This window comes from Podarcis bocagei (assembly GCF_964188305.1).
Source record: "Podarcis bocagei genome assembly, chromosome: 9".
NCBI classification, from domain to species: domain Eukaryota; kingdom Metazoa; phylum Chordata; class Lepidosauria; order Squamata; family Lacertidae; genus Podarcis; species Podarcis bocagei.
This window is the reverse complement of record NC_138134.1, coordinates 79,838,395-79,856,451: the sequence shown is the minus strand read 5'-3', so window position 1 is coordinate 79,856,451 and position 18,057 is coordinate 79,838,395. Positions and strand designations below refer to the sequence as shown.

Genomic DNA, 18,057 nt, shown 5'->3' with positions numbered 1-18,057 from the left:
TGATCACGTAAACAGGCCTGGTGTTGACTTTCGTTTGATGTTTCCACTTAAGAAAGCTTCCCTCTGCTGCAATTGTATAGAACGGGGGCTGAATATTTGCAGGAAGATTGTATCTGGCAACTGCAGCCGGGGATTTGTGTGGTGCCAGTCTCGATCTGAAATTTACTCTCCACCCAAAGGTCACCCGGAGGTCTCCCCTTTCTCCCTCCCCCCCCCCGCCACCCCGACCCAGAAAAAAACCAGCCAAACAAGAGGGAGGCTCCGAGGTTCCCAGCAAAGACTCTTGTGTCGCACATACCTGGAGCGCACTGTACATCCTGCCGCCGAGACACCGGTGCAAGAATGTTCTGCCTAAGGAAAACCATAAAGCTTGAAATATCCTGTTTTCATTCCACTCGGTGGCTCGGTTGGACGTTCAGAGTCGAGATCATTCAGCTCCTCTTTGGAGCAAGCGGCTTCTGGTGTTGGCAGCCGCAAGGAGCCTCAGGAGACTGGCAAAGGCGTCTCTCCTCTTTAAAGAGCTGCCCCCTTTTGCACTGAACATCACTGTCCCGCAAAAAGCATATTAGGGCATCAAAAGAGGATGGGACCAATTCATGGAGTTCGAATCCTGTTTGCATATGGTTGGCTGCTGTGACAACAGGATGCTGGACTGGGTGGCCCCCCCCCCTGGGCCTGATCCTGCAGGGCTCTTGCATTGTTCCAGCCTCCAGAATGTTCCAGTCTGGACGGCTTCACACCGGTGCTACCAGGAAAAGAGTTTTGGGGTTGCAGATCTAAGTTCACTTCCCAGGGTGCAAAATACAATTGAGTTCAAAGGGATCAATGTCTGATTAAACATACTTAGCAGGATTGCACCATTAATTTATCTTCCACCAGGGCCTTCTCAGTAGTGGCGCCCGCCCTGTGGAACACCCTCCCTTCAGATGTGAAGGAAATAAGCAGCTATCTTATCTTTAAAAGACATCTGAAGGCAGCCCTGTTTAGGGAAGTTTTTAATATTTAATGCTGTATTGTTTTTAACATTCAATTGGAAGCCGCCCAGAGTGGCTGGGGAAACTCAGCCAGATGGGTGGGGTATAAATAACAAATTATTATTATTATTATTATTATTATTATTATTATTATTATTACTACTACTACTACTACTACTACTACTACTACTGCTACTACTACTATTATTCCAGGCCCCCCCTTTTATTGTTGGCCTTCTCCCTTTCCAGTGGGGGAGAATTTGGGGCACAGACTTATTGCACAAATTTGCATCAGATTTGGGGATGCTGGTGTCGACCCATAGATGTCTCTGGACAAAGGAAGGTGGCAGGTGCCTTGCAGGGAACATGCACTTTGCAAGGTACCCTGTAAACATCCTTTTCTAATCTTTATTTTTTAAAAAGTTTTAATAAAGGGAGTGGCAGGAGCTCCACAGCACAGCAAAAACAAAACAAAACAAAACAAAACAATTAAGACCCAGGATTTGTCCTCTCCCCCTCCGCCCACAAAGACCACCACTCAAATTACAACCCTCCACCAAAAAAATTGCCAATACCAAATGACCATGACTTTGAATAAATGTTATAGGTTTCCTAGGTTTAGTGCATTGAGTTCCTTCTTCTGCATTGCAGGCAGTTGGACTAGATGACCCCGAGAATTTCTTCCAACTCTACAATTCCATGATTTTATGATGCTTGCCATACTTATGAAATGAATTCTGAAAACATGTGGATCTATTCCAAAGGGTTTTGAACACACACCCATAAAAAAAGAGTCTTAGCTGTCAGATGATTAAAATTATGCATTACAATAAGCCGCACCCTTTGTGTAGCTGGATTCGTGAGTGCAAGGATTGGGCTGCAGGGCTGAGCGAAAACATTTTGTCACCCCCAAGCGCCTCCCCAGTATGATCCCAGAGGCATCTTCGGGATGAGAATTTCAGAAAGCGGGTGGCTGTTTATGAGGAAGGGCCACACCACAGCATCTTTTCCTTATGCGCTGCTCTGGGAGCATGTGGTCCAGCTGCATGGGCAGTAAAATGTCTTGGGGTAACCATTACGTCCTGCCTCTAAAAGGATCACCGCCGTAAGCTGGCCCTGCCACCCTAGCTGACATGTAAAAGACGTTGTCGGGAGAGTCCAAGGGGACTGAAACTCCTTCAATGTCAAGAGACCTTTGTCTAACGTCACTCCAGAAAACTCGGATAGAGTGTCTCCAGCGGGCGTATAAAAATATCACCGTCTCTGTGCAATTTCTGCACTCGGAGACATAATAATTAACAACCGATTCTACAACTTCAAAAGCTCCCGGATTTCAGACATTCCTGCCGAGTGGCTCCAGGGTTGGTTTAGTTATAGAGTTCAGCGCAGCGTTCCATGTGAAATGGATCCCAGCCCTACCACAACGTGTGTGATGTTACTTAGCTTCCCCTGAGCAAGTCTGGGGCAAGACCACCTCTGTCGCCGTCTCCCAGGTAGCAGGGAAATGTGGGGAGGGAACGAAGCACAGTCTCACAAGGTCACGGGGGGCAAGGTGGGGTGGGTGGGTGGCAGAGGAGAACCTCTGGGTGGGTCTAAGTGACCAGCTTCCCTGCCAAGCAGATGCTTGTTTAATTATTGGTTGCAAGGCTCAGGACGGATAAAGTCATTTATTGTGCAGTGCATAGTTCATCTGTGGAACTCGCCTGTGCAGGAGACAGTGACGGCCACTGACTTTGTTGGCCTTAAAAGAGGATTAGACAAATTCATGGAGGAGAAGAGGACTCTTGATGGGCTCCTAGCTCTGCTTGGCCTCCACAGTTAGGTGCAGAGATGCTTCTGAATCCCAGGTCTGGAAACCACCGGATGGGAGAATGTCGCTCTTGTACTCAAATCTTGCTTGCTGGATTTCTGCAGGCATCTGGTTGGCCCCTGTGAGCACAGGAAGCTGGCCTAGATGGGCCACTGGCCTGATCCTGCAATCTCTTCTTCGCATTTGCAGAAGACTCCCTTTCGATTGTGGAGAGACCCAGCCAGTTATCGCCTTTGTGGTCGCTTTGCATGATAGATTAAAGACTCGATTGCTGCGTGGTGCATACAATCCGGATCCTTGATTATTTTTGCTAAAGAAAGGTTCAATTTTTGTGAACATCTCCCCCCCCCCACACACTGACCACTTAGCAATAGCGTCGTTCCCCCTCTGCCAGTATTTATCTTCAGGTGTCAATGGGTGGCCTTGCAGAAGCAGAGGGCACGGTTTGGACATGTCTCCCTGTTCTTTCATCTCCGCTCCACTGGTCAGGTCTCTGCAATTCCCAGGACACCTGTGCAGTCTAGAAGGCAGCGGGTGGCCTGTTGGGGTGGGGGTGCAGTGGGGGGGGGGGAATAGGAAGAGTTATTCTGCAATTGCTCACTAGAGGGCGCAGGGGTATTAATGTACGCAGGTAAGAGGGGAATGCAGAGAGCCTTTTGGGATTTCCACAGTGGGATGGTTTTTCAGAGCCCTGCAAGGGGGTTCGAGGAAGGAAGAGGGAGAGGAGGGACTCTGGCACAGCCCCCATTTTTACCCCGATCTGCTGAGAGGGGAAGGACCCTCTTAGGGGGACAGGCTGCAGCTCGGTAGTCAGCATTTGCTTGGAAATCAGGGTACCGCAGGTACAATCCCTGCCTGCCTCTCCACATAGGTCTGGGAGACCCTCCCTGCCCAAACTCCCAGAGAGGCACTGCTGCCAGTCGGAGCCAGCGATACCTAGCAGGTGGAGCCAATGGTCTGACTCTGTATGCAGTAGCTTCCTCTGATGCAGTGCAGCCCAGACCTCTCGTGGGCTTCCGTTTCCCTGCTGAGCTACCCAGAGGACTTCTGCCATTAGGTGGTATATAGACGCAGGTGGCACTGTGGGTTAAACCACAGAGCCTAGGATTTGCCGATCAGAAGGTCGGTGGTTCGAATCCCCGCGACGGGGTGAGCTCCCATTGCTCGGTCCCTGCTCCTGCCAACCTAGCAGTTTGAAAGCACGTCAAAGTGCAAGTAGATAAATAGGTACCGCTCTGGTGGGAAGGTAAACGGCATTTCCGTGCGCTGCTCTGGTTCGCCAGAAGTGGCTTAGTCATGCTGGCCATATGACCCGGAAGCTGTATGCCGGCTCCCTCGGCCAATAAAGTGAGATGAGTGCGCAACCCCAGAGCCGTCCGTGACTGGACCTAATGGTCAGGGGTCCCTTTACCTTTACATTTAAATATTGGAAATGAATAAAAAGAGGAAACCGAAATGTGGCTGACCACCTGCACCTCTTCGCCTTTCCTCTTGGCAGGCTTCCTTTCCTACAGGGAGACCGTAAGAGGCTGCTGGATCAGGCCCACCTAGGCCACCATCTGTTCCTGTCCTTTCTCCACAGCCAAAGGCAGCAATGTTTCTGAAAAGCAGTTGCTGGAAAGCTCAGCAGGAGCAGAGAGGACTCCTGAGCTCTGATCCTGCTGGTGGGACATTTTGTGTCCCTTTTGGAGAAGGTCAAACTCTGGCCTGAGATCCCAGAACAGATTCCGTTTTGCTGTTTGTTCATTTCTAATCCAGGGGAACTTATGCCTCCCACCAGGACTTGGGTAATATAGACCCCTAAGTGAGGACAAAATTTGACGTCCCCCCAAATATTTATGTTCACATTCACAATACAGTCATACCTTGGGTTACAGACGCTTCAGGTTGCGTTTTTTTGGGTTATGGACCACCGAAACCTGGAAGTACTGGAATGAGTTACTTCCGGGTTTCGGCGGTTGTGCATGCACAGAAGTGCTAAATCGCGCTTTGCACATGCGCAGAAGCGCTGAATTGCAACCTGCGTGTGCACAGATGCGCCGCTGCGGGTTGTGAATGTGCATCCCGCATGGATCACGTTTGCAACCCGAGCGTTCACTGTAATTCCTTTTGGTACAGTTGCTTTCTTAAGGATCTTCGCAGTAGGTACCTGTATAAATATATAATTCTTTACTGCCCCCTGGGCTTGGCGTCCCCAGACTGCCCTAAATCTGGTGTTCTGCCCGTCCCACCTAGGAACGCCTAGCGAGTCAGTCTTAGCCCTCCTTATGAAGCAGGAATTGCTGGCGCTGAGGCAAAGGCCATTAAAAATCGGGGGCTGTTATTTGACTAAACAAAACCAGAGCAGAAGGCGCCCCGTGCCGTGGCAGGGCAGAGCTGCGTCCAAGAAACAGTTCCTTTTCCTGGGCAGATCTCAGTGGCTGAACAGATCTGTGTGCGTGGCTTGGGGAGGGAATTCTCTCTCCCACGCAGCTTGCAAAGCGAGGCTCTTGGAGCAAGGATCTCTCCAGCCCTGCAAGCGGAGAGGTCTTTGCTTGCTCTGCCTTCCCAAATCCCCAACCCCCCACCTCGCAAGTCCTCCTTGACACGAGCCAGATTCCTGGAGACGGCTGCATCGCACAGGACCGCCTGAGCTTTACCTTGGCGCGTGCTCCCCGCTGCTACTGGAGCTGGGGGGCCCAGATCACGGCGGTGGCAGCAGCAGCGTCGCACATGTCAGTTAATAAAAAGTAAGCAAACATTCTCCTTCCGCCCAGGATTCAGGGCGGAGGGAGGGCGAGAGAGGCAACGCAGGGCAGAACATAAATATCAGGGCTGGAGAGACTGCCGGCTGCAAGAGAGAGGCCAGGGGAGCCTTGACGGAGATCAGAAGAGCCTGCAGGATCAGGCTAATGGCTCTTAAGGTCCATAAATAGCAACACCATAGAGGTCCCGGCTCTGAGGAAGTCAGATGAGCCTCAACCAGAGCCAGGGCCTTTTCAGTGGTGGCCCCGGCCTGGTGGAACGCTCTGTCTCATGAGACCAGGGCCCTGCGGGATCTGATTTCTTTCCACAGGGCCTGTAAGACAGAGTTGTTCCGCCTGGCTTTTGGCTTGGAATCAACTTGATCCCCTCCTCCCTTTCCTTTTTCCTTTCTCATCAGGAAAGGAGTGGCCTCCATGAGCTTGTTGAATCCTCCTTTAAAGCCATCTTTAGAAGGAGGTGTCTGTCGATGGCTCCTAGCAAAGGTGGCTGCGCTTTGCCCTCCACAGTTGGAGGCAGCAAGGCTTCTGAATGCCATTTGCTGGATCCATGCGAGGAGAGAATCCTGCTCTTGTGCGCATGTTCTGCTCCCTGGTTTCCCACCGGCATTTAGTTGGCCACTCTGAGAACAGGATGCTGGGCTCCATGGGCTTTGGGCTGGTCCAGCAGATGCTCTTTTGATGTTCTCATGCAAGTTCCATAGTTTGTGCTGTGTGAATAAGTATCTTAGCCATCCTTTCTTGGTGTTCATTTATCTGGGTCATCAATGCCATTCCCTCCACTCCTTGCCAATGGGGTGGCAAGGCTGGTCCAAGACATTTCGCTGTGCCAGGGCTCTGGTATTCAGAAGCATTACTGCTGTTGCCAACTGTGAAGGCAGAACATTCGCCATCATGGCTAGTGACCATCCATAGACCTCTCCTCCATGAATTTCTCTAATTCTTTTTCAAAGGCATCCTGTGGGAGAGAGTTCCATAGATTAACTTGGCACTGAGTGAAGAAGGACTTTCTTTTGTCCCTCCTGAATCTGTCAACTTCATTGGCCGCCCATGAGTCCAAGAGTTATGAGAGAGGGAGAAAGCATTTTCTCTCTATCCACATTTCCCATGCTGCACATAATTTTATGAACTTCTCCAATGTTGCCTCCGACTTGCCTTTGCCCAAACCCTGCAACCTTCCTTTGTAGGGGAGCTGTGTAACTGGGCCAGTGATTCCTGCCTGTGCCCAATGGCAGCCAAGGAACAATGTCTGTTCCACTGTTGAATTATCAGAAAGTTTCCCCTGGTGTTTTCCTGATATACCTGTCCCTTCCATTTCAGGTGTTCTCCAAAATCTTCAGCCACGAGGCATTGGAGAGCTACCTGCCCAAGATCCAGCTTGTGATCCAGGACACCTTGAGGGCATGGAGCAGCAACCCGGATCCCATCAATGTCTACTACGAAGCCCAGCAGCTCACCTTCCGCATGGCCATCAGGGTCTTGCTGGGCTTCCGGATCCCGGACGAAGACCTCAGCCAGCTCTTTGAGGTCTACCAGCAGTTCATGGAGAACGTCTTCTCCTTGCCTGTGGACCTGCCTTTTAGCGGCTACCGGAAGGTAAGAGATGTCTTGGTCAGGAGAAGTGGCTTGGAAGAAGAACACCATGGCCTACAGAAGGCGCTGGGTTCGATCCTTGGGATGAAAGTGACCAGTTAAGCAGGCGATGGGAAGGGGAGCTGTCTCTGTGCCCGAGACCCCGGAGAGCTGTCACCAGGCAGAGCAGACAGCATGGGAATATACTGACCTCACTATTAGGTAGTGTTCAGAGCATCTTGGAGCATGTGCAGATGGCTCTGATTCTGGAGGGTCGGCTGGGCTGTTTGCTCTCCCTCTCCCTGCAGGTGTTGAGCGCTTCACCTGCTGATGCTGTGATTCCTGCATTGCAGGGGGCTGCAGCAGATGATTTTGGGGTTGCTCTCAGGGCCGTCTTAAGCATATCTGGCGCCGTGGTGCAGAGATCCCTCCAGAGAGCCCACCCCCACAACTCCAAAACAAGGGAGAGGGTGGTGGAAAATGTCCTCTGCCTCCCCCACTGCCCCGATCCCTGGTGTGGTGGCAGCAATCAAGCAGGAAAACGTCCTGGCGGACTTGCATTGGGGCGCCCAAGAAGGCAGCCTGGGAAGGCTGCTCACCGTCTTTCGCCAGGAAGCAGGAGGAGGACAACGACCGGGATCAGGGCCATCTTTAGCAGTTGCAGAAGCTTGGGAGGGAAGCAGCGCAGCTTCTTGGGCTCGCTCTCCTCCTGAGGAGGCTTGGGAAGGAAGCTGCATGCCCACCAGCCATATAGTTAGCGGGCCGCAGCTGGCGGGCGTTCAGGGAAAGGGGAGGCTGCTGGCAAAGCCGCACAGCTCCCCTACTCGCTAGGGCGCCCCTGAGAGGCTGGCGCCCTGGCGCAACGAACCACTAACACCAATGGGGAAGACGGTTCTGGTTGCTATACTTCTGTGATGCTCCAGGAAAGGCTGGAGCTGAGAGTGAGAAGAGAGCAGGACGTGGGCTTTGCTGTGTGGCAGCTGCTCTTCCTGGCTTCCAACCTCCTCCTTTTTCCTCCAGGGAATCCGTGCTCGAGAGCTGTTGCAGAAGAGCTTGGAGAAAGCGATCCGGGAAAAGCTGCAGAACACGCAGGGCAAGGACTACTCCGACGCCCTGGACCTCCTGATCGAAAGCGGCAAGGAACACGGCAAGGAGCTCACCATGCAGGAACTGAAGGTGGGTCGGGGCTGGGGGGCCGCAAGGAGCCCTTGGCTCTTCTTCTTGCACAGGATAAAGACGACCTCTCTTGCAATAAAACAACATGGTCTGGGGGGAAGGGCTGTAGTTCAGGGGCAGAGCATCTCCTCTGCATGCAGATTCAGTCCTCCAAAGGAGCTCTAGGTAGGGTGGGAGAGAACCTTGCCTTGAACCCTGGAGAGCTGCCGGTCAGTGTAGACAATATTGAGGTAGATGCGATGCAATGGTCTGATTCTGCATAAAGCAGCTGCCTATGTTGCTCTGAGTGAATGGGCAGTAAAAGGGCAAATGCAATTCAATGTAAACTAGTGGATAGTGTTGTGGCAAAGAACATTAATCTCGCATATAGGCTCATGGAGTCTGAGCTGGAGTTGACAGAGCAGAAACCCAGATTTCCCCAACTTTTAGATAATAATAAATATTTTTTTATTTATACCCCGCCCTCCCCAGCCAAGACCGGGGCTCAGGGCGGCTAACACAAAATATAAAAACAATGGATTGAAATACAACTTGAAAACAAGATTAAAATACAACATTAAAATGCAACCTCATTTCAGTGGGAACTCAAATCAAAAACTTTTTTGGGGATGAAAACGTCAAGTCTTCACCAAGGGGAAGTATCCAGACTAGTCCTACATGGGCCAGAAAAAAGCCAGGGAAGTCCCCAAATAGGAGTTCCATCACAGAAGGAGAAAGGAAAAAGGAAAGAGGGGAAGGAGATCAAGTGGATTCCAAGCCAAAGGCCAGGCGGAACAACTCTGTCTTACAGGCTGTGTGGAAAGAAATCAGATCCTGCAGGGCCCTGGTCTCATGAGGCAGAGCATTCCACCAAGTTGGGGCCAGTGTTGAAAAGGCCCTGCCTCTGGTTGAGGCTAATCTGACTTCCTTAGGACCCCGGGCCACTAGGGTGTTGCTATTTATGGACCTTAAGGTCCTCCGAGGGGCGTACAGGGAGAGGCGGTCCCGTAGGTACGAGGGTCCTCTGCCTTCCCATAGCAACTTGGCCAACCTTCTCCAGACTGGGGACCTCTAGGTCATTTGGATGCTAAGTCACAACAGCCTCCAGTCAACACCAGCCATGCTCTCATCTGAAGAACCTGGAGGGCAGCAGGCTGGGGGAGGCCGGGCTTCCCTCTCCTATACTACAACCGCGAGAAATGGTTTCTTTAGGAGAGGGAGCCCTGCGCCTTGTCTGGCTTTGCACATCAGTCAGCTCTTGATATGCCCTGCTGTCTGTCGCTGCCATTGTTGCTTCTCACTTCCAGGGGGGCTGGTGAGGTTGGGGTCACAGGCCCTGAGTGGGTGGGTGGGGTGGAGCTCATCTCAGTCCTACTCAGTTCAGGGGCTTTTGATGCTGGTGGTCTCATGGCTGCTCTGCTGAACAGCATCAGCCACAACAGCTCAAGTGTTTTTAATTGTTTTTATTTAGGTGATTGTTTCTGGCTGTTTTTATTGTATTGTTTTGTTTCTGATGTGTTTACTGCTCCGGGTTCCTTTGGGAGGGAGGGCAAGTAATAAATTCAATCAATCAATCAATCAATCAATCAAAATGTGTAAAATCTGTTGGAACTTTAAGGGAAATTAAAAGGATTCATTTATTTTTTAAGAAAGAAAGAAAGAAAGAAAGAAAGAAAGAAAGAAAGAAAGAAACCCACCTTAAAGCAGTTTAGAAAGAGAACAAAATCCATAAAAACAACTCATTGAAACATTCAACTAAAAACGTGCATCCACATTTTACATGTCTGGGGAGCCTTGTCTAAGCAGGCAGCAAAAAGAGTACAGTCATACCTCGGGTTACAGACGCTTCGGATTGCGTGATTTCGGGTTTGTGCACTGCACCAAACCCGGAAGTACAGGAAAGGGTTACTTCCGGGTTTCAGTGCTTGCACATGCGCAGAAGCGCCAAATCACGACCTGTGTGTGCGCAGACACGGCGCTGCGGGTTGCGAATATGCTTCCTGCATGGATCACGTTCATAACCTGAACATCCACTGTACATGAATTGCCTGCCTTTTCTCAATAGGCAGGGAGTTCCAGGGTTTAGGTGCTGCCACACTGCAAGACTGAGTGCTTCCCAAATGTGGGTCGGGTATTATGTGGGGCCTGCAAGAGTGCCAGTTTCACAGGCTAAAGCGGTCCAAGGGATAAGGCAAACTTTGATAGGGGGAATGAAAATCCCTCCAGCCCCTCAGAGAGCAAGCAAGCTGCTTCCCTGGTCCAAAAGCATTCCTATAATGCAGGGGCGCCAGAATGCCAGAATGGGGATTTGAACCCGCGACTCCATGGGACTGACCACACCGTGCTGGCTCTCTCTCTCACCCATAACACACGTCTCTCTTTGCCTTCCAGGATGGCACCCTCGAGCTGATCTTTGCCGCCTACGCCACTACGGCCAGCGCCAGCACCTCCCTGATCATGCAACTGCTGAAGCACCCCAGGGTGCTGGAGAAGCTCCGGGAGGAGCTGAGGAGCAAAGGCATCCTCCACAACGGGTGCCTCTGTGAGGGCTCCCTCCAGCTGGAGACCATCAGCAGCCTCCTCTACCTGGACTGCGTCATCAAGGAGGTCCTGCGACTCTTCACCCCCATCTCCGGAGGGTACCGGACGGTGCTGCAGACCTTCGAGCTGGACGTGAGTACGGAGACCTGCCTTACAACCCTCTAGCATCTCTGGCTCGCTGCGTGAGGAAGGGGCCTGGCAGGAGATCTGCTGCACGTGGCTTGGGGTTCAGTTCTGTATAGAGCAGGACGCCTTGCACATGGTGCCTGCATTGAGCTGCTTCCCTTGTTGCTTTTCCATAAAAGTTTCCCCAGGCGACATGCCTCCCGAAATGGAAATTCACCAAATGCACAGCAGCTTAAGTGTGGTGGCCAGTGTGGTGTAGTGGTTAAGAGCGGTAGACTCGTAATCTGGTGAACTGGGTTCGCTTCCCTGCTCCTCCACATGCAGCTGCTAGTCACACTTCTTTGAAGTCTCTCAGCCCCACTCACCTCACAGAGTGTTTGTTGTGGGGGAGGAAGGGAAAGGAGAATGTTAGCCGCTTTGAGACTCCTTCGGGTAGTGATACAGCAGGATATCAAATCCAAACTCCTCTTCTTCAAGGGATCCCTATAAAGTGATCTGGCTCCCAGCCAGCGATGCTTCCGAATAATAATAATAATAATAATAATAATAATAATAATAATAATAATAATAATTTTTATTTATACCCCGCCCTCCGCAGCCAAGACCAGGCTCAGGGCAGCTAACACCAGGTATAAAACAATTGATTAAAATACAACTTAAAAACAAGATTAAAATACAATATTAAAATGTCCATTGCTGGAGACCACAGGTGGGGAGAGGGCTCATTGATTCAGATCCTGCTTGCAGGTTTCTCATAAGGGGCATCCGGTCTATCTTAAATATGCCATTTAATTGGTGAAACTGTAACCAGTCTGTTAATAAGTCTCTTATCTCATAATTGTATTTTGATATTTTGTTGGAAGCTGCCCAGAGTGGCTGGGGAAGCCCTGCCAGATGGGCAGGGTATAAATAATAAATCATCATCATCATCATCATCATCATCATCATCATCATCATCATTATCTTTTAGTTTATTTGTACCCTTCATTTGCAAAACTAAAAAAAAATGTCTTGGGGGAAAAAAAAGAACAAATGCTAATACAATCAAAAGAACCAGGCAGAGGGCCTTCTTGGTAGTGGTGCCCACCCTGTGGAACGCCCTCCTATCAGATGTCAAGGAAATAAACAACTATCTGACTTTTAGAAGACATCTGAAGGCAGCCCTGTTTAGGGAAGACCCTGTTTAGGGAAGATTTTAATGTTTGATGTTTTATTCTGTTTAATATTCTGTTGGGAGCTGCCCAGAGTGTCTGGGGAAACCCAGCCAGATGGGCAGGGTAATAATAATAATAATAATAATAATAATAATAATAATAATAATAATAATAATCTGCAGTAAACTGAAAACAGATTCAAACCGAATTTAAATTCTCCTCCTCCTCCACAGGGCTTCCAAATCCCCAAAGGCTGGAGCGTCATGTACAGCATCCGGGACACTCACGACACGGCTCCCGTCTTCAAGGATGTGGACGTCTTTGACCCAGACCGCTTTGCCCAGGGCCGCACGGAAGACAAAGACGGCAGGTTCCACTACCTTCCTTTTGGCGGAGGCGTAAGGACCTGTCTGGGCAAGCACCTGGCCAAGCTGTTCCTCAAGGCTCTGGCCATCGAGCTGGCCAGCACCAGCCGCTTTGAGCTGGCCACCAGAACTTTCCCCCGCATCACGCTGGTGCCCGTCGTCCACCCGGTGGACGGGCTCAAGGTCAAGTTTTTCGGACTCGACTCGAACCAGAACGAAATCTTGACAGAGACAGAAGCCATGCTGGGCGCCACTGTGTAAACCGGACCCTCGGTTTGCTTTCTCTTGGTTGGGGAGGTTGAGGGCCCCCAGAATGGAGGAGTGGAAAGGGAAAAGCCCAGCTTGCCATGGACGATGGAGACCTGCCGCCTGACACCTCTTGGGCAAAGCCTTCTCTGACGAATATGCCAAAATGACGGTGGCGCATTAGCGCGAGGGGTGGGCAGGCGGGGAACAGGTTGCGGAGACCACCTGGATGGATTCTGTTTTGTTTTGTTTTGTTTTAACACTAAGCAGAAGGGGATTGTCTTGGCTATAAACAGTACGTAAATGTTAATATATGCACATATATATAAATATATATAAATATATAAATATAATCTGAAACAGAAGCATTTCTGTTGCAAGGAGAGGTTCCTCGCTGCTCCTGCTGCTGCTGTCTGCTGCTCTTTCTTGGGGTTCAGGACCCCCTGCTCTTTGCTGGCCCCCGGAGGTCTGGGTGTCCTGCCCTTCTGTCAGAAGCCTTACCTGACCGGGGTCGGGGTAGCGAGTGACCTCTGGCAGATCCTGACCTTCGAAGCATCAGTGTTAAACTGGTCAGTGACCTGTGACAGCATTTGGGAAATATCTTTTTTATTTTAGCTTTCTTTAGAGAGAGTGGCCAAGAGGACTCCCTCTGTGGGGTCTGGCTAAAATCAGTATTGTGTGTTGGTGGGAGGAATACATTTTTGCGTTGCCATAGCGTCAGCTTTGCTGCATCCCATGGCTCCAGGAGGTACCAGGATGTCTGCTTAAACAGGGCCTGGCGTTGGAACTGCTATACACCACATTGATGCTCAGCTCCTTGTGTGTTGAAGACACGCATGGGGAAGTTGTCAGAAAAACGGCTGAGGAAGAACATGGATTTTTTAAAATTATCCAGAGGTTTAGGCATGAGTTAGGAGCCCATCTTCAGCAGAGCGTGGGGGGACTTTGGAGTCCATGCATTTGAGACTCCTTGGCCTGTTCTTCCGGCTGATTTTAAGACACCTGTTTTAAAATCACTGCTGTGGAAGTGTAATATTGAAGAACTGACCTGTGGACTCTCATGAGAAGAAGCTTCTTTATGTCTGGGGAGCACCTAAACTCTCTGATCACCAGCCAAATTTCAAAGCCTGTGGCCACCTCCTAACTCTGATAATGAGGGTCAGTGACAAATGTCGAGAATGGGGTTCAGGAGCAAAATATGGTTTTCTGGAGCTGAAGCTCTGCCGCCCATGTTGAAATCCTCTGTGGTCCCATCCTGCCATCCACCATCCAACCCAAAGCCATGGTGGTCATTGCATAGACTTCCCTTAGGCACAGTTGAGTGTTTAATGTGCTCTTGCGCCCTTAAGCCAAACTGTCGTTACTTTGCAAGAGAGAGAACCCCCACACACTCTCACACTCCCTGCCATGGGGAAAGCCCCCATCCCTGGTTCCCCCCATGTATTTAAGGAAATTACTATTTAAGGAAATGGGTTTCCAATCAAGTAGCCACATTTCTGGGGCCATCCTTTGAATTCAGAACAATGGTTGCCTACATTGTTAGCCATGTTTACCATCAGGTGGTGGTTGTTGCTTTTGAAAAAAATAATTATATTATTGTTGATCCTTGGACCCAAGTGGTTGCTCTGACGTGTTGCAGGCTCTCAGATCCCATAACCTCCTCATCAGTTGCGGGAGTTCAGAACCAGTCATGTCTGAAAGCAAAGTTCCAAACCTTGGAGAAACAGGGTAAATTCTGGAGGCACTTTCTGAAATACTTTTGAGCAGCCCTCCCTGGTTAGCTGTGGCCAGCCAAGAGAGTTCAGGCCATGCCCAGTTTGCAGGGAAACTCTCAAAGCCCCTGGGACTTGTGGATTGCAGGAAGCAAGCAAGGAATATTATTCTTTTATAAAGCCAATTCAAATGCCAAACCATTAGCTGCCATCTAGGGGGGTTGGACTAACCCACCTCACGGGGTTGTTGTGGGGACAAAAAGGGGGGAGGGGCAAACCATTCAGGCTGCCGGGGACTCCACGGAGGAAAAAGTGGTATATAAATGTAAGAAATAAATGAAAAAAATAAGCAAATAAATAACTTCCTTGACGGGCTTGAGCCCTGGCACTTTCCCCACCCAAAAATTAACCACTGCATGCTCAGGGCCTGGCTTGAGCCGTCGCTACCCATCAGATATTTGGGGCAAAGCATTTTGGGGGCACCAGGCTGGTCTGCTCTGCTTCCATCCTCTTTTTCGCTCCTGGCGAGGCATAAGTCTTAAGATGCATGGAATAGGATTGTAAACCCTGCTTTAGTTGAGATTCCAGTGTGGTGTAGTGGTTAAGAGCTGTGGACTCGTAATCTGGGGAACCGGGTTCGCGTCTCCGCTCCTCCACCTGCAGCTGCTGGGTGACCTTGGGCCAGTCACACTTCTCTGAAGTCTCTCAGCCCCACTCACCTCACAGAGGGTTTGTTGTGGGGGAGGAAGGGAAAAGAGAATGTGAGCCGCTTTGAGACTCCTGAAGGGGAGTGAAAGGCGGGATATCAAATCCAAACTCTCTTTCTTCTTCTTCCTGTCTTGCAGGGGGTTGGATCAGATGACCCTCTGGTCCCTTCCAACTCTACCGTTCTATGATTCTAAAGATAAATCCACCTTTGCCCTTTGTTTCCGTTAACAAGATCAGCTCTGGCTTCCCTTTCCCCCTCCCTAAGATTTCCCAACCTGTTTCCTCTCGCAATACAGCAGATCTATGCCATCCACAGATATATAAAAGTGCTGAGGTTTGTGTCGGGTGGGCCACTCGTGAGGTTGGTTGCTGGGCTGGCAGCAGGAACATTGTTGGGGGCGGGGCGGTCAGTGAAGCCGCTTGCCCTTTTGAGGGGCGCATCCCACAATCCTTTGCAGAGGGTTCTGGGACAGCACTCTTCAAATGGTGCATGGGCCAACGATGGGGCGGTCGGTTGACCCAGGCATGGCGAGGAAAGTGGAGCATGGAAATACATGCGCTGATGGGAAGCAGAGGAAAAGACATGCTCACTGCAAGTTGAGCGACCCACCAGAAGATGGACCAGTAATGGGGGGGGGGGCGAGGGAAGGGGGAGAAATATAAGAGGCATACATTTATAAACTTTATATATATATGCATACGTGTGCGTTGTATCTAGGCAAGGATAGCTCCTGTTCGATTTACCATTCCTAACTAATATAACTTGACTAAAAAAAGAAAAGATATTAAAATTGTTACTGCAGTTTGCAGGATGAAGCACTTTTGAGTCTCAGAATATGTGTCTTGTCTTGTGTGTCTTTTTTTAATTTGCTGGCACAGTTCCAATTTGCTATATTATTTTATACACAAAGGTGGTGTGGTGTTTTTGTTTTTGGTCTGAGTTTATAAACTTATTATTGTTATTGTTATTGTTATTATAAGTACTATTTTTGTTATAATTCAAAATAGATATTTAGTATATAAAAAAAGTCCGCCTGTTTCTTTTTTTTAAGAAAAAGAATATTTGTTATTTAGTAAAGTATGGAATATCTCACCCCTGCTCTGCCTCCTTCTTTATTGTAAAACAACAACAAAGAAATAACTTGTCTACAAGGGAAAAGAAAGCAATTAATATGGTTTTATTTGCATGTGGCCCAATATGGAAGGAGTTGCGGGGGGGGGGGGCTTCTCCTGTGTCACCCTCATGGCCCTGAATGGTTGGAGTGCCCTTTCCCTAAGGGATGTGCAGGAGATACGCCCCCCTTGCCGTTGCTCATATTGTGTCTGTCGTTTCTTAATATTGAAAGAAATAAGCACCTGTTGGGTAGGGGTATTTCACGGTGCCGTGTGAAGATGTGCTCTGTGTCATGTGGTTTCTTCATGTGTATATAATATTGAGCTTCGTCTACCTGGAATCTCCATTTCTCTCGCAAACGCTCGGCTGAAAGAACCGGGAGCCCTGCTGCTTTGCTTGGAGTGGGGGCTCCTGTCGATTTCACTGGGGGCGTCCCAGCAAACCCGCCCCTGTGACGTGTTGAATAAATGGATGTTGTGTATTTCGTGATCTTATAAGGGGAAAAAAAATCAATGTGGCTATTTTATAGACTTCCATAATAATAAAAATACGTTGAATCTCCAGACCTTACTATTGTCCTTTGTTTCAGGCTTGAATCAGTTGTCCTTCCTCTCTCACAACGCTAGAAGCTCGTGGGTGTCCAATGTAGCTGGATTCTGGAAGATTCAGGGCAGAGGAGGGAAAGTCCTTCTTTATGCAGAGCAGAGTTAAACTGTGGAACTCCCTCCCACAAGAAGCAACGATGAGTAGTAACTTGGATGGCTTTGCTGTTGTTTAGTTGTTTAGTCGTGTCCGCCTCTTCGTGACCCCCTGGACCAGAGCACGCCAGGCACTCCTGTCTTCCACTGCCTCCCGCAGTTTGGTCAAACTCATGTTGGTAGCTTCAAGAACACTGTCCCACCATCTCATCCTCTGTTGTCCCCTTCTCCTTGCGCCCTCCATCTTTCCCAACATCAGGGTTTTTAAAAGACAACTTAAAAGATGGATGGCTTTAAAAGACAATTAGACTGATTAATGGAGGAAGAGAGGGCTACCGATGGCTACTAGTCATGGTGATTCTACTCTGCTTCCACATTTGGCTATACTTTTTTTAAAAAAAGAGTGATACACAATAAAAGCCAGTAAAATTAAATACTGCTAAATAGAGCTGCGAAAACTGAAGTGACTGGGCTGATACAAGAGCAAACAGCAGAAATAAATCCCCAGAGGGGTAGGAAGTGTGCTTGTGTCGTCTTGCGGCACCTTAAAGACTCACAAATGTGTCTGTGGGTCTCTGCAGTGCAACCTCATCAGATGCATCAAGTGTTTTCCCAGGTTGCAAAAAATATATGGAAGGTAGGGAATGGGAACTGTAAACAGTGATGTTGGAAGGTAATGAAAAGCAGACAAGTCCAGACAGTGATAATTACCTTATTAGCAGTAGATATTCACACACACACACACACACACACACACACACACACACACACGGGTGGGATGAAAATCCATTGCGCTGGTTCAATTTACCACTTCCCTTTTGTTTTTGTTTTTTTAAATAATATTTATTAAAAGTTTAAGAATTAAAGAAAAAAGTAAAAAAGAAAGAGAGAAGATAGACAATACAATACAAATCAATACATTACAATACATATAAGAAAGCAAAAGACACAATACATCAAAACAAAAACAATAGCCAAAACAGTTAAAAACACACCCAGTATTTCCATATCTTTATCTTTCATTAACTTGTTTCATCAACCTCCTCACACCTCCCTTTTTGTGTTCTAGTTATTAATTATTTCAGCAAATCCTTTCCATCTTTCACTGTTTTCTGTCATTTAATTATCTTAATTTATTTTA

At 49.0% G+C, this 18,057-nt stretch overlaps 1 protein-coding gene across 1 annotated transcript in view; it reads left to right on the top strand.

The window, feature by feature from the left end:
* CYP26B1 (cytochrome P450 family 26 subfamily B member 1) overlaps positions 1-16,781 on the top strand; it is a 32,449-nt gene extending 15,668 nt beyond the window's left edge. Inside the window, exons 3-6 of the mRNA XM_081207145.1 lie at positions 6,846-7,121; positions 8,118-8,273; positions 10,644-10,925; positions 12,307-16,781. Coding sequence (XP_081063271.1) covers positions 6,846-7,121; positions 8,118-8,273; positions 10,644-10,925; positions 12,307-12,699 — 1,107 coding nt within the window. The 3' untranslated portion in view covers positions 12,700-16,781. The remainder of the gene's footprint in view (positions 1-6,845; positions 7,122-8,117; positions 8,274-10,643; positions 10,926-12,306) is intronic.
* Positions 16,782-18,057: the final 1,276 nt, after the last annotated feature.